General features: G+C 41.0%; 1 protein-coding gene across 5 annotated transcripts in view; it reads left to right on the top strand.

Annotated features, from left to right (window-relative positions):
* The window catches only part of LOC110501594 (nck-associated protein 5), a 125,294-nt gene that overhangs the window by 90,036 nt on the left and 9,280 nt on the right, over positions 1-25,978 (top strand). For 2 of the 5 annotated variants that reach the window (XM_021579267.2, XM_021579268.2), the window contains exons 9-12: positions 96-3,004; positions 9,908-10,025; positions 11,633-11,714; positions 14,880-15,376. In XM_021579267.2, the coding sequence (XP_021434942.2) occupies positions 96-3,004; positions 9,908-10,025; positions 11,633-11,714; positions 14,880-15,331 (3,561 nt within the window). In that variant the 3' untranslated portion in view covers positions 15,332-15,376. Of the gene's footprint in view, positions 1-95; positions 3,005-9,907; positions 10,026-11,632; positions 11,715-14,879; positions 15,377-17,979; positions 18,037-25,978 lie in introns of those variants that run through there. The other 3 variants (XM_021579269.2, XM_021579271.2, XR_002470225.2) reach the window with 3 other exon arrangements.

The following is a 25,978-nucleotide window of genomic DNA, read 5'->3' as shown; positions in this document are numbered from 1 at the left end:
GTTACTATGCAGGAAGGTTCCTCAACATTCATCAATAAATTCCATGTCTTCTTTTTTCTTGTTGATGACTAAATTGTCTCTCTCTTTTGTAACAGTCTGCAATAAATCGAGAGAAGAGGATGAGTGCAACTTATTGCTCTGTCTCAGCAGAGCAGCCGGACCTAAGCTGGAAAGAGGGCCACATTCTGAAGGGCCTAAAGAGGCTCCAAATGCGCAGCCCAGCTCCCCAGGAGCCATCTTCACTTGCCTCCACGTCACATTTCAAGAACTGCATGACCTCCAACGAGGGCATATACTCTCTAGGGGTCAAGTGTCATCCAATAGGGGTACTGCCCGCATTGGCAAAGGGAAAGCCTTTCAAGCCAGGAGCAGGAGTCAGTACCTTAATCTCTGACTCGGACGATGCAGATGATGAATCGCCTCAATCCCCAGTCAGGGAGTCTTGCTGCCCACCCATCAAAGACACTCATCATCTGGAAGGACAGCCTGCGTCTGAATTGGAAATGGCACAAGGGGAAAAGAGCTTTACGGACTACAACTCCCAAGAGGAGCCTGTAAGACTCGTAAGAAGTCCCAGCAACCCCCCCTCACCTATCAAAGACGTCTTCTTGCTCAAGGGTCCTACACTGAAGCCTGGACTTAGCCCAACAGCGACCCCTACCACTGTGAGTGGACTTGAGAATACAAACTGGATAGAAAAAGACAAGCAGTCTGCCTTTACAAACTGGAATGTTATGGACAGTTGCAATTTGAGGCCAGAGAGTGTTAAACAGCCACAAGAAAAAGTTACAGACAAACAACTAGAGACAGGGGCTAGGGAAGTGAGACAACCCATTCATCATTCAGCATCCAGAGCTCTGAGTTGGGTTAGTGAGGTCAGACAGCGCAGTGCTTCCATGGATACGAAGCATTACAGAGAGCCGAACAGCCAGGGTGAAATTGATACCAAGGACTACACCATTTTGGAGTCCCGACAGAGGAAAGCAAAGCCTAAGGCCTGCAACTCAGCAAGGAAGGCCTTTTTCCTCCGAAGCAAGAGTGCGGACGGAGGCCCAGACCAGGCCAAGCTACACCAGCCTCTACATCAGAAGCTGATAAAGGTCAATCAAAGGTCCAAGAACCACATGAACACTCCTGAGTCCAGTGGCCCTGGCACAAAGACTTACCTCAACAAGGCACCAGGTCCAGCAAAGGCATCAGTACAAATGTTTGAGAAAGGTAAGAATGCTACTGGTGCAAGAACTTCAGGGCCACTTGAGAATAGGGTACAGAGGTCCCCTTCTTCTTCACCTCAGAAACTGGTCAAGGTATTTAAGCCCCCTGGGCTGAATGATTACCCCAAGAGACCATCTAAAGTATCCCAACCAGTCTCCAAACTCCCATCAAGTGGAGCAAAAGCCCCCAACTCCAACAATTCAGCTTGCTTTCCACTCAAACAGAGACAGCAAGACCAGCACTCCGATCCACCTCGCAATGATATCACGTCCCTTTCTCCTCCACCCCCACCAGGTCGGACCACCTCCCTACTAATACGACCTGATCATGACTCATTACCTCAGGCGCATAAGCCTGTGGTTCAGCCCCAAACCTCTAGCACTGTGAAGGCAACCACCAATAGCACCAAATCTCAGTCAGGTCATCATTCATCTATTTTACAAAAGCAAGCTCAAGCCCCCATCAAAATGCAAGACACTCATCATATGGATCACAAAATGGGCTCTCAGATGAAAAAGTATCCGAAACTGGTCCCTACCAAAGTTCACCATACCTTACCAACTTCTACCCCTATTCGAGAATCTAAGGAAACAGCCTATTCCCAATCCTCACTGAGCTGGACTGTGGCACAAGCTTCCCATCAGGAAAATAGTGCCCCCTTTGTGGTGCCAAACCAGGGCTGTTTACCTGTGTCCCAGCAAAGCAATGATGAGCTACAAAGTACAGAGCTCTTACCTCAGGCCTCAGCATCTCTTCTCTGCCATGGCATAGTTAGTAACTCTCAACATTCTATGACCAGGGTAGTGAAGTCATCCATTATTTTTGGCTCCAAAACCAATGAGTCAACCTCAAAGCCGGGCAACAACTCTACAGTTAACACTGCTACAAGGGGAGTGCAGACTTTTGAAAACCTTTACCAGGACACCTACACACGTCCAATGATGCACTGTGTCAATGCAGCTGTAGCCAAGGTCAATGCTAGGAGAAATCTCAAGACCCGCTGTAGCTCACTAGAGGAGCCTACACTCCCACCTACAGCAGCAGAGAATGGTGTAACTTTGGACTGGGGATTTGATGAAGAGGGCTGGCTATTCAAGCGCTCAGTCTCAGTCTCTACCCAGCCTCCTATCCACCCAGTTATGGGGATGAACGGAGCAAAGGCTCGCAGTCAAAGCTTCGGAGCACGTTACATGGACAGACCAAACGTCAGCAGATCAGGAAAAGTCCGTTCTCACATCAAAACTAACTCAGGAAGCTCTTTGAACTCTCTTGGTGATGTATTTTGGGGCAGTATGAGTTGCTCCAACAGCTACCATTGTCCCATGAACAGATCCCACGTTAACAATTTCATGATTGAGGAAGGCTTACCACTACCTCCACATCTGGGGGCTTCCAGTGATCGATTTGATCTGAAACACAAGAGGTTAAACTCAACATCACATCTCCAGACTGAGATACAGCTCTCTAGCACCTTCTGTGAACCCATCCATGGGGAACCAGAAAGGCAGTCCATCATCGAGGAGAAGGTCATGATGGGAATCAAGGAGAATTTGCAGAAATCTCAGGAGCAGGAGAAGACAACTGAAACTAAGCAGAAATCCGTCTCATCCCTGGCAAACTGGTTCGGATTCCGTAAGAACAAGCTCCCAGCTCCGAGTGGCAAAAACGTAGATACTCAAAAGGGAAAGGAGGAGAAGAAGGAGCCTAAGCTTGGATCTCTCTTGGGTGGGAAGCAGGCAAAGTCCGACAAAAAGGAGAGGAGGAAAAGTGAAGGTCATCGAATGGACAGGTAAGGCTTTTATATTGATTAGGTTGGGTAGCTGAGAAGTCATGTTGACTGTTTTACTGCTGGGAAAATAATGTTTTTGAGAGGCATCAAGATAATGTAACATCTCATTAATTACAAAATAATGCTTTGCTTTATTGAAATGCATTTGTCATACTTACCACAAAGGCCGAAATATACTGTACTATATATTCGTAACCAGAGATGCAGTAAAGATTAAAATCAATGAAATCCAACATCAGAATCTCTGCTTAAACCCCCTAGAGTCGACTGACGCACCTGTGCATCAATCTAAGTTGCATTACAAAAAAATCCCCATCAAAATCTGTCAGTTTTATCTGTTTGTTTTGCATTGGATGCGTCTCAATCCATCAAAACCACTAGTGTCGCAATTCCTCATCTGCGGTCTAAGATAGCAGAGCTAGAGCTGTGTTATTCAGACCATGAGACATTCTAAAAATGTGTCTTCTCACGTAAATGTCTGTTGCATCTGAACGGTTTGGCCGACAAACTCAGTTTTACTCCAAGGCCCCCACAAGTGTCAGGAGACTCGTCTGAAGTCGATACGGTCCATGTGCCAATTCTGTTTGGTAGAGTCCGAACCGTTTGAGCTACAAACTAATGGGACTCCACTGTGGAAAGAGGAAATTCTCTCAGTTTTTCTCTACGACCCCCACAAGTGGCTCAGGACTCGTCTGGATGTAACCGGTACCGGTTAAGAAAAACAAATGAAAGAATGAAGGTACAGTAGTCTGTGCTTGACCAAAAAAGAGGTTCAATATGTGTAAAAATATATATATAAACATATATACAGTTGAAGTCGGAAGTTTACATACACCTTAGCCAAAAACTCAGTTTTTCACAATTCCTGATATTGAATCCTAGTAATAAATCCCTGTCTTAGGTCAGTTAGGATCACCACGTTATTTTAAGAATGTGAAATATGTCAGAATAATAGTAGAGAGAATTATTTATTTCCTTTCTTTCATCACATTCCCAGCGGGTCAGAAGTTTACATACACTAAAATATTATTTGGTAGCATTGCCTTAAAATTGTTTAACTTGGGTCAAATGTTTAGGGTAGCCTTCCACAACCTTCCCAGAATAAGTTGGGTTAATTTTGGCCCATTCCTCCTGAGAGACCTGGTATAAATGAGTCAGGTTTGTAGGCCTCCTTGCTCGCACACGCTTTTTCAGTTCTGCCCACAAATTTTCAATAGGATCGAAGTCAGGGCTTTGTGATGGCCACTCCAATACCTTAACTTTGTTGTCCTTAAGCCATTTTGCCACAGCATTGGAGGTATGCTTGGGGTCATTGTCCATTTGGAAGACCCATTTGCAACCAAGCTTTAACTTCCTGACTGATGTCTTGAGATGTTGCTTCAATATATCCACATAATTTCCCACCCTCATGATGCCATCTATTTTGTGAAATGCCCCAGTCCCTCCTGCAGCAAAGCACCCCCAGAACATGATGCTGCCACCCCCGTGCTTCACGGTTGGGATGTTGTTCTTCGGCTTGCAAGCCTCCCCCTTTTTCCTCCAAACATAACGATTGTCATTATGGCCAAACAGTTCTATTTTTGTTTCATCAGACCAAAGAATATTTCTCCAAAAAGTAGGATTTTTTGTCCCCATGTGCAGTTGCAAACCGTAGTGTGGCTTTTTTATGGCGGTTTTGGAGCAGTGGCTTCTTCCTTGCTGAGCGGCCTTTCAGGTTATGTCGATATAGGACTCATTTTACTGTGGAAATAGCTACTTTTTTTACCTGTTTCCTCCAGCATCTTCACAAGGTCCTTTGTTGTTGTTGTGGGATTGATTTGCACTTTTCGCACCAAAGTACGTTCATCTCAAGGAGACAGAACGCGTCTCCTTCCTGAGCGGTATGACGGCTGCGTGGTCCCATGGTGTTTATACTTGTGTACTATTGTTTGTACAGTTGAAAGTGGCACCTTCAGGTGTTTGGAAATTGCTGCCTAGGATGAACCAGATTGTGGAGGTCTACAATTTTTATTTCTGCAGTCTTGGCTGATTTCTTTAGATTTTCCCATGATGTCAAGCAAAGAGGCACTGAGTTTGAAGGTAGACCTTGAAATACATCCACAGGTGCACCTCCAATCGACTCAAATTATGTCAATTAGCCTAACGGAAGCTTATAAAGCCATGATATCATTTTCTCTAATTTTGCAAATTGTTTAGAAGCACATTCAACTTAGTGTATGTAAACTTTTGACCCACTGAAATTGTGATACAGTGAAATATAAGTGAAATAATCTGTCCGTAAACAATTGATGGAAAAATGGCATGTGTCATGCACAAAACTATAGTTTGTTAAAACCTCTCTGGGATATGTGGGATGCTAGTGTCCTACCTGGCCAAAAGACAGTGAAAATGCAGAGCGCCAAATTCAAATAAATTACTATAAAAATCAAACTTTCATGAAATCACACATGCAAGATATCAAATTAAAGCTACACTTGTGAATCCAGCCAATATGTCAGATTTCAAAAAGGCTTTTCGGCGAAAGCAAACGATGCAATTATCTCTGAGGATAGCACCATAGTAAACAAACACTGACAAGCACATTTCAACCCTCCAGGCACGACACAAAACGCAGAAATAAAGGTATAATTCCTTATATAATTCCTTACCTTTGGCGAGTTTCTTTTTTTGGCACTCCAATATGTTCCATAAGCATCACAAATGGTCCTTTTGTTCGATTAATTCCGTCTATATATATCCAAAATGTCCATTTATTTGGCGTGTTTGATCCAGAAAAACACTGGTTCCAACTTGCTCAATGTGACTACAAAATATGTCAAAATTTACATGTAAACTTTGCCAAAACATTTCAAACTACTTTTGTAATACAACTTTAGGTATTTTTAAATGTAAATAATCGATACAATTGAAGACGGGATGATCTGTGTTCAATACAGGAGGAAAACAAACTGTAGCTAGCTTTCAGGTCACGCGTCTCTAACAAAGAGTCCTCTTCACTCTAGTCTCGTTCTGAACTGTGTAACTTCTTCATTACACAAAATAAAAAACCTCAACCAATTTCAAAAGACTGTTGACATCCAGTGGAAGCGGTAGGAACTGCAAGAAGGTCCCTTAGCAATCTGGATTCCCAATGAAAACCCATTGAAAAGAGTGACCTAAAAAAACAAAAACTGAATGGTTTGTCCTCGGAGGTTCGCCTGCAAAATAAGTTCTGTTATACTCACAGACATGATTCAAACAGTTTTAGAAGCTTCAGAGTGTTTCTATCCAAATCTACTAATAATGTTCATATCTTATCATCTGGGGATGAGTAGCAGGCAGTTGAATTTGGGCATGCTTTTCATCCAAAATTCCGAATGCTGCCCACTATGCTAGAGCACTTTTAAACAAGAAATGTGTGGAGTGGTTGAAAAACGAGTTTTAATGACTCCAACCTAAGAGTATGTAACTGTAAACTGTCGTGGCCAAAAGTTTTGAGAATGACACAATTATTAATTTCCACAAAGTTTTCTGCTTCAGTGTCTTTAGATATTTTTGTCAGATGGTACAATGGAATACTGAAGTGTAATTACAAGCATTTCATAAGTGTCAAAGGCTTTTATTGACAATTACATGAAGTTGATGCAAAGAGTCAATATTTGCAGTGTTGACTCTTTTTTTTCAAGACCTCTGCAATCTGCCCTGGCATGCTGTCAATTAACTTCTGGGCCACATCCTGACTGATGGCAGCCCTTTCTTGCATAATCAATGCTTGGAACTTGTCAGAATTTGTGGGTTTTTGTTTGTCCACCCTTCTCTTGAGGATTGACCACAAGTTCTCAATGGGATTAAGGTCTGGGGAGTTTCCTGGCCATGGACCCAAAATGTCAATGTTTTGTTCTCCGAGCAACTTTGACTTATGGCAAGGTGCTCCATCATGCTGGAAAAGGCATTGTTGGCCACCAAACAGTTCCTGGATGGTTGGGAGAAGTTGCTCTCCGAGGATGTGTTGGTACCATTCTTTATTCATGGCTGTGTTCTTAGGCAAAATTGTGAGTGAGCCCACTCCCTTGGCTGATACGCAACCCCACACATGAATGGTCTCAAGATGCTTTACTGTTGGCATGACACAGGACTGATGGTAGCGCTCACCTTGTCTTCTCTGGACAAGCTTTTTTCTGAATGCCCCAAACAATCGGAAAGGGGATTCATCAGAGAAAATGACTTCACCCCAGTCCTGAGCAGTCCAATCCCTGTACCTTTTGCAGAATATCTGTCTGTCACGGATGTTTTTCTTGGAGAGAAGTGGCTTCTTTGCTGCCCTTCTTGACACCAGGCCATCCTCCAAAAGTATTTGCCTCACTGTGCGTGCAGATGCACTCACACCAGCCTGCTGCCATTCCTGAGCAAGCTCTGTACTGGTGGTGCCCCAATCCTGCAGCTGAATCAACTTTAGGAGACGGTCCTGGCGCTTGCTGGACTTTCTTGGGCACCCTGAAGCTTTCTTCACAACAATTGAACCGCTCTCCTTGAAGTTCTTGATGATCCGATAAATGGTTGATTTAGGTGCAATCTTACTGGCAGCAATATCCTTGCCTGTGAAGCCCTTTTTGTGCAAAGCAATGATGATGGCACATGTTTCCTTGCAGGTAACCATGGTTGACAGAGGAAGAACAATGATTCCAAGAACCATCCTCCTTTTGAAGCTTCCAGTCTGTTATTCGAACTCAATCAGCATGACAGAGTGATCTCCAGCCTTGTCCTCATCAACACTCACACCTGTGTTAACTAGAGAATCACTGACATGATTTCAGCTGGTCCTTTTGTGGCAGGGCTGAAATGCAGTGGAAATGTTTTGGGGGATTCAGTTCATTTGCATGGCAAAGAGGGACTTTGCAATTAATTGCAATTCATCTGATCACTCTTCATAACATTCTGGAGTATATGCAAATTGCCATCATACAAACTGAGGCAGCAGAATTTGTGAAAATTAATATTTGTGTCATTCTCAAAACTTTTGGCCACGACTGTACACTACCGGTCAAAAAGTTTTAGAACACCTACTCATTCAAGGATTTTTTAAAATTATTTTTACATTTTCTACATTGTAGAATAATAGTGAAGACATCAACACTTTTAAATACACGTATGGAATCATATAGTAGCCAAAAAGGTTTAAACAAATCAAAATATATTTGATATTTGATATTCACCAAATAGTCAGTTTTTGCCTTGACAGTTTTGCACACTCTTGGCATTCTCTCAACCAGCTTTACCTTGAATGCTTTTCCAACAGCCTTGACAAATTTGTCACATATGCTGAGCACTTAGTGGCTGCTTTTCCTTCACTCTGCAGCCTACTCATCCCAATCCATCTCAATATGTTCAAGTTTGGGGGATTGTTGAGGCCAGGTCATCTGATGCATCACTCCATCCCTCTCCTTCTTGATAAAATAGCCCTTACACAGCCCGGAGGTGTGTTGGGTCATTGTCCTGTTGAAAAATAAATTATAGTCCCACTAAAACCAAACCTGATGGGATGGCGCAACACTGCAGAATTCTGGGGTAGCCATGCTGGTTAAGTGTGTCTGTGATTTATTTAGAATTCAAGGCAGTGTCACCAGCAAAGCACCCCCACACCATAACACCTCCTCATCCATGCTTTACGTTGGGAAATACACATGCGGAAATCATCCGGTCACCCACACCGCATCTCACAAAGACACGAAGGTTGGAACCAAAAATCTCCAATTTGGACACCAGACCAAAATACACAATTCCACTGGTCTAATGTCCATTTTCTTGGCCCAAGCAAGTCTCTTCTTCTTATTGGTGTCCTTTAGTAGTGGGTTCTTTGCAGCAATTCGACCATGAAGGCCTGATGTGTCTGTTACTTGAACTCGGTGAAGCATTTATTTGGGCTTCAATTTCTTAGGCTGGTAAATCTAATGAACGTATCCTCTGTAGCAGGGGTAACTCTGGGTTTTCAATTCCTGTGGCTGTCCTCAGGAGGGCCAGTTTCATCATAGCGCTTGATGGTTTTTGCGACTGCACTTGAAGAAACTTTCAAAGTTCTTGAAATGTCCTGTGCTGACTGACCTTCATGTCTTAAAGTAATGATGGACTATCGTTTCTCTTTGCTTATTTGAGGTGTTCTTGCCATAATATGAACTTGGTCTTTTGCCAAATAGGGCTATCTTCTGTATACCACCCCTACCTTGTCACAACACAACTGATTGGCTGAAACACATTAAGAAGGAAAGAAATTCCACAAATTAACTTTTAAGAAGGCATACCTGTTAATTGAAATGCCTTCCAGGTGACCACTTCATGAAGCTGGTTGACAGAATGCCAAGAGTGTGCAAAGCTGTCTAGGCAAATGGTGTCTGTTTGAAGAATTTCAAATATATTTTGATTTGTTTTACACTTTTTTGATTACTACATGATTCCATATGTGTTATTTCATAGTTTTGATGTCTTCACTATTATTCTAGAATGTATAAAATTGTAAAAATAAAGCAAAACCCTTGAATGAGTAGGTGTTCTAAAACTTTTGGACCATCCCAACATCTTAGTCTGAAGAATTAAAGATACTGAGTTCTCCATTTTAAGTCATTCATCATGTGCACTTAACCATCACCACTTGACTGAACTATCAAACAGATCTCTTCATATCTTTCCTTGAGGTGATTTATTGCCCCAGATATCTTAAGCTATTTTTTATTAAGCGCTGTTAGAAACATTTATAATACTTCTAAGTCCTGAGACCAGTTCTGACACATTTCAGACACTTAGCACAGTGAGAATTCAAGAGGTAGGCAGCGGCTGCACATTATACTTTATTATCTGGAACACCCTGGGCATGTTGCGTAAATATGAAAGATACGTAGATTATAGTGGTCGAGTGAACCTGTTTTCTTTCAGCTCGGTGGGGAAAAGAGACTCCCAAGATGCATTTCTCCTCTGCCTCTCGATGGCCTCCCAGGGAGCCTCAGTTAACAGCAACATGCAAGGACAAACTGGCATCTGTGGGGACACAAAGGTACATTCCATTTGACCCAGAATGCAGAGAAGGACTGTGTTGTCGGTTAGGGCCAATTTCATGTAGATTTGATTCAGTGCAGGGATTAAATTGTAACTGGAACTACAATTGAGAACTGCTCAATTCATGTTATGGGCATTTTCCCATACACATTCTATGTCCAATCACTTTCCTGAATTGACTGGAAAATTAAATGACCATAACTCTACGACGTGTCAATTAAATGTCTAAGGATTTTTATTGAATATACATGTCTGCATGGCCAGTGAGAGAACTGTATTTCTGTGTATGACAATTTGTGCCAACACCACTTTGCATGGACCATAAGTAAGATGAGGAAATTATATTAACATTTAACTGTGCTAGTTCATTTCAACCTGTCAGTAGCCTAGATCCTCTGAAAGACTTGCAATCTCTTCCCTAACACTAGAAAACACAATTTCTGAATGGTAGTATTTCTGTATAATACCACAATCTATACAGAAAGGAAGTGAAGCGAAATAAATACTGTATTATCAAAACTGACCTCGCAAGGTCCCATCTAATTCAAAAGTAGAAATGTGAGATTAATTCAAGAAAAAAGGGATGGGTGACCGAAAGAAAGGAAAATATGAGAAGAATATAAAGGACCCAGGAAGATATGTGGCAGATCAGATGGATATGGAATTAGGGTGAGAGATTAAAAAACTATAAACTACTAGACACCAATGAAACAGATAACCAGAACAAAACTTTGTGTTTCACAGATTGTGTGAATCACTCCAACACACGTTCACGCATGTCACATGCTTTCACACATACATGCACACAAACATGCAGGGAATACTGGAGATACTTCATGTAGATACTGAGGGAAATCTATGGACTATTTAGATACAGTATCTACAAACATTCACAGGCAGTCTTGATAATGGAGTGATCATTAGAATGAACACTGCTTAAAAGCATTTTCAATGACAGTCCATCATTGTCCTGATGTGATTCAGATAAATATTGTTAGCCTGTTGCACAAATAGATAATCTAGACAACTAAAATGGCAATTTAATTAGTTTATAGAATTAGTTTTTCCCACCAAACTTAACAAAAAGTCTGACCGCCGCTGTTCAATTAGATTACCAAGGGGTAAAAATAAGTCAACAATGCCAATTTCTGTGAGATTGTGCTTTACAAAGAACTCAAAACATGTCTTAACATAGAGGATTGCATGAAAGACGAAATTTGAGTCAGCCAATCAGTCTGCGTTTGTAAGGAATACAGTCATACCACTTTATAATCATGCAAACCACAAATTAAATATAAAAGATGTAATCACAAGTATAGAGAACTCATTTTATTGATTTATTTAACTAGGCAAGCCAGATAAGAACAAATTCTTATTTACAATGACGGCCTAGGAACAGTGGGTTAATTGCCTTGTTCAGGGGCAGAATTACTTTTTACCTTGTCAGCTCAGGGATTTGAACTAGCAACCTTTCGGTTATTGGCCCAACGCTCTAACCAGTAGGCTACCTGCCGCCTCATCTACTTCTTTACAATTCACAGAGCCAAATTTAGTCCTCTGTTCCATACAGGTATAATTATTCTCTCTTCTTGCTCCCACAAACAGACAAAAACACAGAGGATGAACCTCAGGACTGATAACGACAATGGAGCTGCATTAAAGAGCCCCGGTCAAGATCACGTGACCGGTAAGGGATTTAAGAAAACAATTTGTATTGAACTTGGTAGATTGGACCTGTCGAGAAGCAACCTTTTGCTCCTGCCCATGGGAACTTCATGTAGATTTAAGAATTAGATAGGTGTTTCATGGTCATAAGCCCAACTTGCACCTATCCAATCCTATTAGATCTACACAAGTGTACTCTTTCCATTAGTCAAGGCCAATTTTACCCTCTGTTTAAACCCCAATATAGTATTTTTCAAACTTGGTTCCGAAAACCTTTTACATTTTTCAGCCATCAAATTACTGAGGCATTGCTAATACTGGCAGATTTACTTCCTAGCTCTCTGACCTCTTTTCTGACATGTCAGTTTAACCTGTGAACCAGAGTGAAAGAGATGGAACCACAGTTGAAAGAGCAAGGTTGTGGGCATACACTGTGTTTTGACTGTACGTGACACCCCCTCACTCAGATTTATTGATTTCCTTCTGTGCATTTAACTTCACAGAGAAATACTGAAGTACAGTGCTCTTTCGCTCTGTCTCTATAATTAAGGACGATTTAGATAGTATCAAAGCCCCTGCCAAGCATGCTAAAATGAAATGTTTCAACTCTGCATGAGTCTAAGAAGTAATATAAGTATCCAATTTAAAGGCAACTAGAATCAACTTCCAAGTGAGTGGAGGTCTAAATGTCACTCAGTATATTTGAGCAATTTTCTTTGTGCCATTTGAGGAGAATATGCTGATGTGTTTTTAAATATTTGGCTTTTTGAATTAATTTACTTGTAAAATCGGTCTGCCAAGACATCTGTAAAGTGTGCATGTAACAAATGCATTTACGTCTCCTCGGAATTAATTCATAGACTCATAAAGATCTTTGGTCTGTACTGAAGTGATTTTCTAACTTTTTAGGCTAAGAACCCCTACCCCTATCAACCCATACCAAACCCATGACAGTCATTTTTTTTAATCAACATTACGTCATTTCTGGGTAACAAACCTAACTGTAATGGCTTTCCATTAAAATGGTCAGAAATAGATTTTTAGCAAAAAAACTATTTCTCAAGCAAGAATGTTGTTAGGACTGTCTGGGAGTGGTCTAAGTGAGGAAGCAAAAACTGTTATTGGCAGAGAGGTTTGGAACTCTTTCTTATTGGTCAATTAACCAATTTACCGCATGGTGATGTCACCTTGGAAAGCCGAAACTCCCACCCATGCAAACCTGCTGGTCCTGTGTAGATTGTATTTTCAACCAGAAACTATCAGGAAATAACACAGATCACATTTTTTTCACACTTTTAAAGAGTTTCATTAGCTGAATGTGACAAAGACTGTATTGACTAGGTTGACTTTTTGCAAATTCAACCACCTAGCCACATTGACGCAAAGTTGATAAGTCAGTTGAAATAATGAAGAAACTATGTTGATTCATCCATTTTGGCTTATTGGGGTATAGTTGACTGAAATGACATGTCAGGCTTTAGTATGAACATGTGACTATGTTAGACTAGTACTTTGAACTATGCTGCTGTGCATTGAACTTCAAACATTATCTTGAACGCTTGAATATGGATGAACTGTAAACATCATGCCATGTATAATACTACGCTCCTTCTCATGAATATTAACAACAGTTGGGGACTATAGTCATCCTTTTATGAATTTCAATTTTCATACTGTTCCATTTGTGCATCTTCGGCTGTTTGTAGCCCCTGAACTTTTTAGGTGTTAGCTTGTTAGTCATCATTCAGTCTTTTCATTCCTTCAGGCCAATTGAAAGGAGATCAGACAAGGACATGATCCTTAGCTAGTGTGTAGTGTAGAGCTACTTTCATCGTTATTTATTTCTAGAGCTGTTTATCACAATTTGAAACTGACCACCTGAATCATTTAAGTTTAATCATCTTGATTCATGAATAAAATGCATACTAAATGAAGACACCCAATTATCAAAGAAGTTGTCAAGCTTTCCTCTGGATCACTGGAGAGGAGACAATATTTTCCGTTGATAAAGAAATCTACTGGATATTATGTCAAAAATCATGTTAGCATGACAAAGACTTTGATGTTTGAATTCAGGATATCTTGTTCTGAGCTGTGTTTGTCTGTGCCAGTTCATTGGAGGGATAGTTGAAACATTTCAGAATAAAGCATCAGCGGCTTGGTCAGGTTTTCGATTTCATGACAGCAGGAATAAAACCTTCTTTTTTTTTCAATTCTTTCAAAAAGTTCACATAAGATCTGAAACTGCTGTTTTTTTCATTGTATCAAAGCGAGAAGTATGAGAATGAAAAATAAGTAATTACTGTACTTGAACTATTATGTAGGCCAGAATACTATATGATGTGCACAGTTAATTGTATTAAATTTTAAATGTATACGTTACAGCTTGAACAGTAATTCATTAGCAATAGGTTTGCCACCAACAAGTACAATATCAAATCAAATGTATTTATATAGCCCTTCGAACATCAGCTGATATCTCAAAGTGCTGTACAATAGCATATATTCACCTCATTTGACACTGACACCAAATCAATGGTTAATGTGCCTGATTTTCTCTGGTGGAAACAATAGCGAGGAATCATAAGCCAGCGTCACAGTTACATGTAATTGTACTGAACTGCCATCCATTTGGTTCTTAGAGGACATTTGTCGAGTGTGGTAGAATGAAATAACCAGACCATCTGTTGCATTTATGCACTGAAATTCTACAAGGCTGCCTGGGTGTCAGGAGCCAGTCACAACTGGTTAAGACGCACTCATGCACAACATAATGTAGGTGAGGTAGGACAGGGGCAAGGAGGAAACATACAATCAAATCAGGTTGGAGAGAAAAAAATGCATGAAATTTAATGGATAATGTTGTGGATAGTGTTGCACTTTGAGATTGCAGTTCATGTTGTTGAGACATATTCCCAATGTTATTAGAAACACATTCATTCCTAGATTATTAAACTGGTCATGAGGAAGTTTATATTATTCTTAGGGTATAAATAATTGTTGCAGTATTATTGTATCTCATTTTTATTTGATGCACTACAATAGGCATGTGCTTGTCTTTTGTTGATTCCTCTTCAACCAATTATTTAAAAATGTGTCATTCCGTTATCTCTTTCCTTTTGTTGTGTGTAACTCTTGTCATTGCCTGCATCCCCAAGCCCCATCATGTGTTCTCCTTGTGTCTCAGGCTCTGGCTGCAAGATGCGAACATTGGACAGCGGCATTGGAACGTTCACCCTCCTTGATTCCTCCTCCTTCCTCCACTTCCTTCCCAAGTCCCCATCGGCCCGGGGTCACTCCCTCAGCCCACCCACTGTGCCCAGTTCCTCTAGTGCAGAGGTGTCGCTCTCCCCATTACCCAGGTGGAGAGTGCCTGCCGGCTCAAAGGACCATCCCGGACTATCCGACACCACTGTGACCCGTGTTCAATCAGTGCCTTATCCCACTGTGGCCTTCCTTCAGCCCATCCAATCCCTGTCTGAGCCCCTTGTGACCTGTGCCAGTGTATGTGATACTCAGAGCAGGCTGCCCAGACTAGTCTCAGGTAAAGCCCAGAGATATCTTGTTCAGAGATACAGTGCCTTCAGAAAGTATTCGTACACCTTGATTTATTCCACATTTTGTAGTGTTACAGCCTGAATTCAAAATTGATTAAACATATTTTCTCTCACCCATCTACACACATTACCCCATAATGACAAAGTATAACGTGTTTTTAGAAATTGTAGCAAGTTTATTGAAAATGAAATGCAGAAATATCTCATTTACATAAGTATTCACACCCCTGAGTCAACTTTGCAGAAGAACCTTTGGCAGCGATTCCAGCTGTGAGTCTTTCTGGGTAAGTCTAAGAGCTTTCCACACCTGGATTGTGCAACATTTGCCCATTATTATTTTCAAAATTATTCAAGCTCTGTCAAATTGGTTGTTGATCATTACTAGACAACCATTTTCAGAACTTGCCATAGATTTTCAAGCAGATTTAAGGCAAAACTGTAACTCAGGAACATTCACTTTCTTCAGGTAAGCAACTCCAGTGTAGATTTGGCCATGTGTTTTAAGTTATTGTCCTGTTGCAAGGTGAATTAATCTCCCAGTGTCTGGTGGAAAGCAGACTGAACCAGGTTTTCATCTAGGATTTTGCCTGTACTTAGCGCCATTTTTTAATCCTGAAAAACTCCCCAGTCCTTAACGATTATAAGCATACCCGTAACGTGATGCAGCCACCACTATGTTTGAACATTTGTTTATTTATTTTTACCCGGCAAGTCAGTTAAGAACTAATTATTATTTACAATGACGGCCTAGACAGAACACTTTGTATTCAGGACAAAAGTTAATTGCTTTGCCACATTGTTTGCAGTATTACTTTAATGTCTTGTTGCAAACAGGATGCATGTTTTAGAAGATTTTTATTCTGTGCAAGCTTCCTTTTCACTCTGTCAATGAGTTTAGTACTATGGAGTAACTATAATGTTATCCTATCACAGACTGTTTGAAAGTTACCATTGGCCTCATGGTGAAATCTCTGACCAGTTTCCCTCCTCGCCGGCAACTGAGTTAGGATGGACGCCTGCATATTTGTAGTGACTGGGTGTATTAATACACCATCCAAAGTGTAATTAATAACATAACCATGTACAAAGGGATATTCAATGTGTTTTGTTTAGTATCTTTCCCTCCCGTCCACTAAAAGTGCCCTTCTTTGCGAGGAATTGGAAAACATCCCTGGTCTTTGTGTTTGAAATTCAGCGCTTGACTGAGGGATCTTAAAAGATAATTGTATGCGTGGGGTACAGAGATGAGGTAGTCATTCAAAAATCATGTTAAACACTTCTTGTACACAGAGTCCAGTCCATGCAATTGAGCACATTTTTACTTCTGAACTTATTTAGGCTTGCCCCAACAAAGGGTTTGAATACTTACTCAGCTTTTAATTTGTAAAATTTTAGAAAAGCATAATTCCACTTTGACATTATGGGTATTGTGTGTACGGCAGTGACAAATTACAAATTGAAACTTTTAATTATGTCAGTCACATAAAATGTGGGAAAAAAATCAAGGGGTGTGAATTCTTTCTGTCTGGTCATGAGCATTAACAGAGGATTCGATTTGGGGCTAATCAAATCTCAGGGCTAATCAAATCTCACTTAGGGGACTCAAAATGCTAGTTTCAATGGAAGGCAGTATCAAGGGATAATATCATGCCACATACAATCACAATAGGTTAATCATTATCTCAATATTGACTGAAGTATTATTGAAGTGTGGCTGGGAACTTCAATGTCCCATCATGCCCGTATTATGACTGTTATGGCACTAGGGTGCCAGTAAAATAGAAATAGGGTCCTATAAATGCAATAACTCGATGTAAATATAGTCCTGGAGGCGACAGGGATCAGGCCCTGTTATTACTACAACTAAAGCCAGCATCAAGGCAGACGATCACCTTTTCAATGAGCAGAGGAGAGGCTTGCCCAGATTAGTATGCAAATGATAGCCCCAGTTTAGACTCTGCCAAATAGACACAAAATGATCCTGTCATGAGGGGAGATGTATTTCACAGAAATAAATAATATCGGTGGTAATTTAAATTCATACCTCATTGCAGAGAGGGTGATCAGGTGGCCCAGACTGCTGTATTTTTTGGTTGGCACAATTTCTGAGGTGGGGTGTACTGTCAACTGGAAAAACAAAACAAAATCACCAATGTTAAGTGATGACCATGCCTTAAGACGGGACACTAGCAAACCTTTTTGATTACCGAACACCAGATTCAGTGAAAGAGGCTCTAGATGTTTTATTCTACAACTGTCTTGCTCTCCTGTTACTGTGTGCAATTCAACAGGACATATTCCTTCAACTTATTTTCTGTATGAGGTTCATTTTGTGTGTAATGACACTCGACAGTGCCATGGCAATAATAATTTTTCGCAACAGCAAGGATTGTTTGTCATATTTAGTTTGAAACAAAAAGGTTTGTGCTCAAACAAATAGAGGTGCTGCAGAAAAATGTCTAACTACTGGGAATGGATGTAAGGAAGGCACAACACTCTTCATATATCAAGTGATTTAATTTAACGTAATAAACTAACTTAATGTAAAAAAAAATACTTTTTATACATGGAGTGTCACAATTTACCAAATTCGTATGCACTGCAGATACTGTAAACCTGAGGTTGTAAGAGCAAGGTAACTTGACACTGCTGTTATAATGCGGTCTTAGAATTTCTTAGAACTTAAAACAGTGCTCTCAGCTACTGCTCTTTTTCCCCTTTTCTCGGCAGTTAGAATAACATGATTGTGAAAGAATGACCAGGACGACTGCTAAGAAGCCATCAGCAGTGAGTTTTTTTTAAAATGATTGTTGCTTTTATTGGTAGGTGGAATGTAACCAACAAGATTTAACCATTTCAAATCAAAGACCACCCCTGCTATGAGCCAACAGAGAGAGCAGTCGATACTCCAGTTTAAGCACTGTTAGAACCGGTTTTATATCCAATTAATTGATTATAGCAATCAAGTAATGCAAAGGAGTTTTCTGAATAAAATAAAAGTCTCTTAAATCCGCTGTAGTTGAGCAACCATAGGCATGCACTTACAGGAGTGGATATGTAAAAGGTTGGGTTCTGTGGAGCCAGTTTAAATACAAAATTACACACAACAAATCAAATGTGGGATAATGAGCTCCGAATCCTTTGGCAAACCATGCATAAGGCCTGATGAAGTGCGTGAGTCATGGTTGATAAAGTGTCTGCCTATTGCAAACATCACATTTGTTAATGAAAGCAGATGTTAAGTTCCAATGAATAAGCACTATGCTCAAGAGGCCTCATTCGGTATTTTATTAGGAACCTGAAATCTCTCTTCACGTACATTTGTAATATTTTTTAAATTGCTTAATGCTTAAAATGATTACTATTTCTTTTCATGGTTTCCACAAATGGCCCATCCTGTCATGTTCTATAATGAATCAAGGATTTCCGATGTGATGGTCACTACAAGTTTTTTCGTAATCTAGAGATTAATAAGAATTGTCTTGTGAAAAGGATTCACAATGGTTGACATGTCAATCAATCATACAATGTATGTTAATTGTATAAAATGCCCCAGGCATATTTTGTAATCCTTCACAGCATAAGAGAATATCTTGTATATCCTTTTTTGTTTTGGTGGATATCAAATACAGATGGAATTGATTATTTTTTTTCAAGAAAGTTCAAGGAGTCTTATCTATTTTGAAATAGGTGGTGTTGTTAGGTTTGAGAACGCAATCTCTTTAACAAACAAGTGGGTCAATTAATATCAATTAATTTAGTCTGAAAAGTATTATATTGTTTCCTGGTTGCATTCGACCACCACCATAAATGCTCTCTTGGTTATTTCTCTTCAAATCCCTTGCCAAATTGGAGCATGGTGAGTCATTTAACAATGTCCTGTGCACTTATAGACTGGGGCCAGCCTGATGTCTCTGTCAGGATTGAGAATATTGACCATCACAATACAACCCCACAGGTCTAAGCTATTTGTCAAGCCTCTAACTATCCTATTTCACTGAATGTCTCCTGGAAGATTGATAACAGACAGCAGGAAAGAATGACCATAAATCTACTCTGTGTATTCCAGTGGGTCACTTTAAGTCACATGTATTGATTGGAATATCAGCAACAATTAGTATTTTGTTTCATTTTTATTTTACTTTTATTTATTTAGGAGAACCCATTGAGACCAGAGACAACACATAATGGCGCTGGAGGGGAGGGCTGCCGTTTTACGGGCTCCTAACCAAATGTGTTATTTAGTTTTTTTTCTAAATTGTTTAACTCATTTTGTACATAATGTTGCTGCTACCGTCTCTTATGACTGAAAATAGTTTCTGGACATCAGAACAGCGATTACTCACCTCAAACTGGACAAAGATGTTTTATTTAAATAGTCCGACGCAAAGGATATACTGCTTTGTCGAGACAAGGCCCAAATCCCAGTCATCAGCGTAAAGAAAAGACAGAAAAAGGGGGAGGAGGGCGGGGTGCCTTTAAGAATTTGCAGACGAGTAGGTAAACCACCACTAACCTCTGTATTATTGGCCAACATGCAATCATTGGAAAACAACCTGGATGATCTACAATTAAGACTATCCTAACAACGGGACATTAAAAACTGTTGTTTCACCGAGACTTGTCTGAACGATGACACAGATAATATAGAGTTGGCTGGCTTTCTGTGTTTCAGCAGGACAGAGCAGTTACTTATGTTAAGACGAAGGGTGGAGGTGTGTATTTGTCAATAACTGCTGGTGTGCAATATCTAATATTAAAGAAGTCTCGAGGTATTGCTCACCTGAGGTAGAATACCTCATGATAAGCTGTAGACCACACTATCTACCAAGAGAGTTTTCATCTATATTACTCGTAACAGTCTATTTACCACCACAAACCGATGCTGGCAATAAGACTGCACTCAACGAGCTGTATAAAGCCATACGCAAACAAAAAATGCTCATCCAGAAGCGGCACTCCTAGTGACCGGGAACTTTAATGCAGGCAAACTTAAATCCGTTTTACCTCATTTCTACCAGCATGTCATATGTGTAACCAGAGGAGAAAAAAAACCTCCTAGACCACCTTTACTCCACACACACAGACGCATACAATGCGCTCCCTCGCCCTCCATTTGGCAAATCTGACAATAACTCTATCCTCCTGATTCCTGCCTACAAGCAAAAACTAAAGCAGGAAGTACCAGTGACTAGGTCAATAGGGAATATGATGAGGATTCTATGCTACAGGACTTTTGCTAGCAGACTGGAATATGTTCTGGGATTCATCCAATGGCATTGAGGAGTATACCACCTCAGTCACTGGCTTCATCAATAAGAGCATTGACGACGTCGTCCCTACAGTGGCCGTACGTATATATCCCAACCAGAAGCCATGGATTACAGGAAATATCCGAGCTAAAGGGTAATCCGGACACTTATAAGAAATCCCACTATGCCCTCAGACGAACCATCAAAAAGGCAAAGGGTCGATACAGGTCTAAGATTGAATCCTACTGCACCGGCGCTGACACTCGTCGGCTGTGGCAGGGCATAAACTGTAACGGACTACAAAGGGAAACCCAGCCGCGAGCTGCCCAGTGATGCAAGCTTACCAGATGAGCTAAATGCCTTTAACGCTCGTTTCATGGCAAGCAACACTGAAGCATGCATGAGAGCGCCTGCTGTTCCAGATGACTGTGTGATCAAGTTCTCTGTAGCCGATGTGAGCAAGACCTTTTAACAGGTCAACATTCCCAAAGCCGCGGGGCCAGACAGTCCACGTCCTGGTAATCCAACTGGCAAATGTCTTCACTGACATTTTCAACCGCTCCCTGTCCGAGTCTCTAATGCATACATGTTTCAAATAGACCACGTATAGCGCCTGTGCCCAAAAAAATGATGGTTAACAACGTGAGTGCTACCGGCCCATGGCACTCACGTTGGTAGCCATGACTTGCTTTGAAAGGCTGGTCATGGGTCACATCAACACCATCATGTCAGAAACCCTAGACCCACTCCAAATCGTATACCGCCCCAACAGATCCACAGATGACAATCTCAATCGCACTCCACACTGCCCTTTCCCACCTTGACAAAAGGAACACCTATGTGAGAATGCTGCTCATTGACAACAGCTCAGCATTCAACACCATACTGCCCACAAAGCTTATCACTAAGCTAAGGACCCAGGGACTAAATACCTCCCTCTACAACTGGATCCTGGACTTCCTGATGGGCTGACCCCAGGTGGTAAGGATAGGCAACAACACATCTGCCACAGAGATCACTCAACACTGGGGACACTCAGGGGTGCGTGCTTAGTCCCCTCCTGTACTCCCTGTTCACCCCCGACTGTGTGGCCAAGCACGACTCCAACACCATCATTGAGTTTTCTGATGACAACAGTGGTACGCCTGATCACCAACAACGATGAGACAGCCTATATGGAGGAGGTCAGAGACCTGACAACAACATATCTGTCAATGTGAGCAAGACAAAGGAGCTGATCGTGGACTATAGGAAAAGGAGGGCCGAACAGGTCCCATTAATATCGACAGGACTGAAGTGGAGCTGGTCAAATGTTCCTTGGTGTCCACATTACCAACAAACTATCATGGTCCAAACACACCAAGACAGTTGTGAATAGGGCACGAAAACACCTTTTCCCCCTTAGGAGACTGAAAAGATGTTGCATGGGTCCCCAGATCTTCAAAATGTTCTACAGCTGCACCATCGAGAGCATCCTGACCGGTTGCATCACTGCCTGGTATGGCAACTGCTCGGCATCTGACTGTAAGGCGCTACAGAGGGTAGTGCATTCGGCCCAGTACATCACTGGGGCCAAGCTTCCTGACATCCAGGACCTCAGAGGAAGTCCCAAAACATTTTCAAAGACTCCAGTCACCAAAGTCATAGACCGTTCTCTCTGCTACCGCACAGCAAGCGGTACCGGAGTGCCAAGTCTAGGACCAAAAGGCTCCTTAACAGCTTCTACCCTCAAGCCATAAGACTGCTGAACAACTAATCAAATGGCCACAAGACTATTTACTTTGAACACCCCTTTTATTATTCTATAGTAAAATTGTTAAATTACAAGCCTAGTTGGTTTAGCCACAGAAAACGAGTGCAATTTTCCCGCTAGCCGGGATTGGCTGAGATAATGAGTGGCCTGGACATGCCGAACGATGAGTTTGGATTGGTCAGCTTCTTTTTTTTTTTTTAAATGTATCTTAAATGGAAACTTTTGACTGGTACTATATACAGTGCTGCGAAAAAGTATTTGCCCCCGTTCCTGATTTCTTATTTTTTTGCACATTTGTCACACTTAAATGTTTCAGATCAAACTAATTTAAATAGTACACAAAGATAACAAGTAAACTCAGCAACCATCACTCCTGTGTTCCAATGGCACGTTGTGTTATTATTATTGTTTTTTTAAATCAGCCATTTCCAGCCACAAAAGTTGTTTACAACACAATGTCTACACTTTATTTCGGATGAATTGGATGTTATTTTAAATAGACAAAAAAATGTGCTTTTCTGATTGAGCAATAAAAGCCCCACTTTTTTCCATAAGAAACGTCCTTTCTGAATGTAAAAGTAATCCTCAAAGTAATCAGTTTTCAAAAGTATCTAATCTGATTACAATATTTTAGCTGTTTTAACGTAGAGGATTACATGTAAATTTGTTACTCCTCAACCCTGATGGTAGACGGCATTCAAAGGTTCAAGAGTAGTGTCTGCTGCATTCTTATAAATGGTGTCACCATAGTCAAGAAATGTCAGGAAAGTTGACTGTACAATCTTCCTCCTGCTGTTTAGGGAGAGGCATTATTTTTCTATAAAAGAAGCCTACCTTCAATCTCAGCTTCTTAATTAGCTCATCCATATGTTTTATAAACACCTTGTCCCCCTCCCGGTCTTGACTCAGAGGGAGAAAAGAAAATCTCCACTTCGGAGAAATTAGTAGACGTGCCACCACTGCAACGACCAGATGCTCTTGGACTATGAGAGAAAGAACAGCTGGAGTAGCAGTGTTCTCTGGGGTGATCCATGTCTTCCTCAGGGCCAAAAAGTCTAGGGACAGAAGGGTAGCATAGGCTGAGATGAACTCACTGTTCTTGAAAGCAGTGTTGTGTCTTTGCTATGCCAGATTAAATGATATAACATGCTATTCTACAAAATAATTTATCCGTAATTAATATCACCTGATTGAGCTAATTATGTAAATGTAATTAACTAGAGAGTCGGGCACCACAAAATAATATTTATAGAGCTGTTATCTTCCGAATAAACTCTTAAAGACCTAGTAATATTTTACATCAACAGTCAGTCAATATCAATTGTCATCTTAATTCAGTCTCATCTGAAAGTTGTAAATCCTTTTAATGCACGAACCCTATGTAACGGTTTTCTTTAGGTGAAGGAGAAGCGGACCAAAATGGTTGTTATTCATGTTTTTTAATGAAGAAAACTATACATGAATAAACTAACAAAACAATAAATGTGAGAAAACCTAAACAGCCTATCTGGTGACAACAAAGACAGGAACAATCACCCACGAAACACTCAAAGAATATGGCTGCCTAAATATGGTTCCCAATCAGAGACAACGATAAACACCTGCCTCTGATTGAGAACCACTCCAGACAGCCATAGACTATGCTAGATACCCCTACTATAATACAAACCCAACACCTAACAAAAACCCCAAGACAAAACACACCACATACAAAACTCATGTCACACCCTGGCCTGACCAAATTAATAAAGAAAACACAAAATACTAAGACCAGGGCGTGACACCCTGGCTAACAAGTTGAATCAGCAATACAAAATTGGGTTTAATTATTTATTTACTAAATACCTAACTAATTACACATACACACAATTAATCATAACTTTATTACAAATTATGTCATAAAGGAAAACGTCCCTAGCGGGCAGAACAGATATGACAGCTTGTTACACAAATGAAAAGTGTCTGGGTTGAGTGAAAGAGCGGGAGACTGAGGAACAAAGGGAAAAAGCTGTGCTATGGTAAATACAGTATCTACAGTAACCGCAGCTGCGGTTGCTAACTCAACGGCTAGGAGGTATCACTTCTGTAGTGAATAAGAGTTCAAAGTTCATACCATTCGCAACCAAAGCTCACGCTGATGTTGGCTTCATTCTGTAGTTATTATCTGAACCATTCTGACATAGGACCGTCATCCTCATATCATCGGAACAGGAAGTTATGTTGTCATCAAGAGCTTATATAGGAAGGGAGAGGAGGGTGTGTTTGAAAAGTTTTATAGCCCTTGTCCATTCACAGGGGAGGGCCACTGATTGAGCAGCCCTATCTTATGAAAACCCAAATGTCACATTTTAGAAGCTAAAATCACATTTCATCCCATCACAAATAATTTCATATTCAAATTCATTTAAATTGAACAACAATTCCATGTGAATCCGATAACTCTGATGTGTAGACTTTCCATTGTAGAGTTTATGTCATCTTATCATTGATGAAAATGTCTCAGATGACAACGGAACTGACATCATATTCATTAAGTACCACCACATATGTTCAATTGTTTGGATTACCAGAATATAGTTAATTTCTTGCCACATTCTGACGTTTCCAGAATCTCTATGTTAACCAAGGGTTTTGCAAATGTAACCTCAGAAGGGTAGAGGGGAGACTGAAGAACTATCAATAATTGCTAATTGCCTAGCAGAGGTGGAGAGCCACTCACCCCCCAATACAGATACTGGTTACCAAACAAAGTCACAAAATGCCCTGCCCCTTGATCCTGGTTGATGTGTCAACAACTATCTGCAAATTATGAGCAGTCAGCCGTTTACACACCAAGTAGACCACTGGGAAAATAGGCAGCACTTAAAGTACATGGCACTAGCTAGCAAAAAGATGGAACTCTACCACAACAGATAAAGACAAAAATATATTATACTTCTCACTAGTTCCTACACCTCCTCCCTCCTTAATTCTCCACCCCTCCCTCTCTGCAGACAACTTTGTCAACCACTTTGAAAAAAAGGTTGACCACATCTGCTGCTCATTCATTCAGCCTATTGAGTGCACTGGTCTCACTCACACAGAACTACCCTACACCTTGACCTCTTTCTCCCCTCTCTCTCCAGATGACATCCTGCAACTAGTGAGGCCTGGCCGCCCGACAACCTGCCCGCTCGACCCCATCCCCTCCTCCCTTCTCCAGACCATCTCTGGAGACCTTCTCCCATTCCTCACTTTCCTCATCAACTCATTCCTGACCACTGGCCACGTCACCTCTGACTTCAAAATGTCCCGAGTTGCTCCCCTCCTCAAGAAACCAACACTAGACATATCTGACGTCTGATCAACTTTTTCATTATCACTCTCAGAACGATCCTCTTGACCCTAACCAGTCAGGCTTCAGGATGGGTCACTCAACCGAGACCGCTCTTCTCTGTGTCACGGAGGCTCTCCGCACTATCAAAGCTGACTCTCTCCCCTCTGTTTTCATCCTCCTAGATCTATCCACTGCCTTTGACATCGTGAACCATCAGATCCTCCTCTCTACCCTCTAAGGGCTGGGCGTCTCAGGCTATACACACTCTTGGATTGCATCCTACCTGGCAAGCTGCTCCTACCAGGTGACGTGGAGAGGATAGTTCTCTGCAAACATCAAAGCAGTGACTCAGTCCTGTAGGTTCATGCTCTACAACATCTGTAGAGTACGACCGTACCTCACACAGGA

Source organism: Oncorhynchus mykiss, chromosome 22 (genome assembly GCF_013265735.2).
Source record: "Oncorhynchus mykiss isolate Arlee chromosome 22, USDA_OmykA_1.1, whole genome shotgun sequence".
Taxonomy (NCBI): Eukaryota; Metazoa; Chordata; class Actinopteri; order Salmoniformes; family Salmonidae; genus Oncorhynchus; species Oncorhynchus mykiss.
Note: the sequence above shows the minus strand (reverse complement) of the source record. Positions and strands in the feature narration are given on the sequence as shown.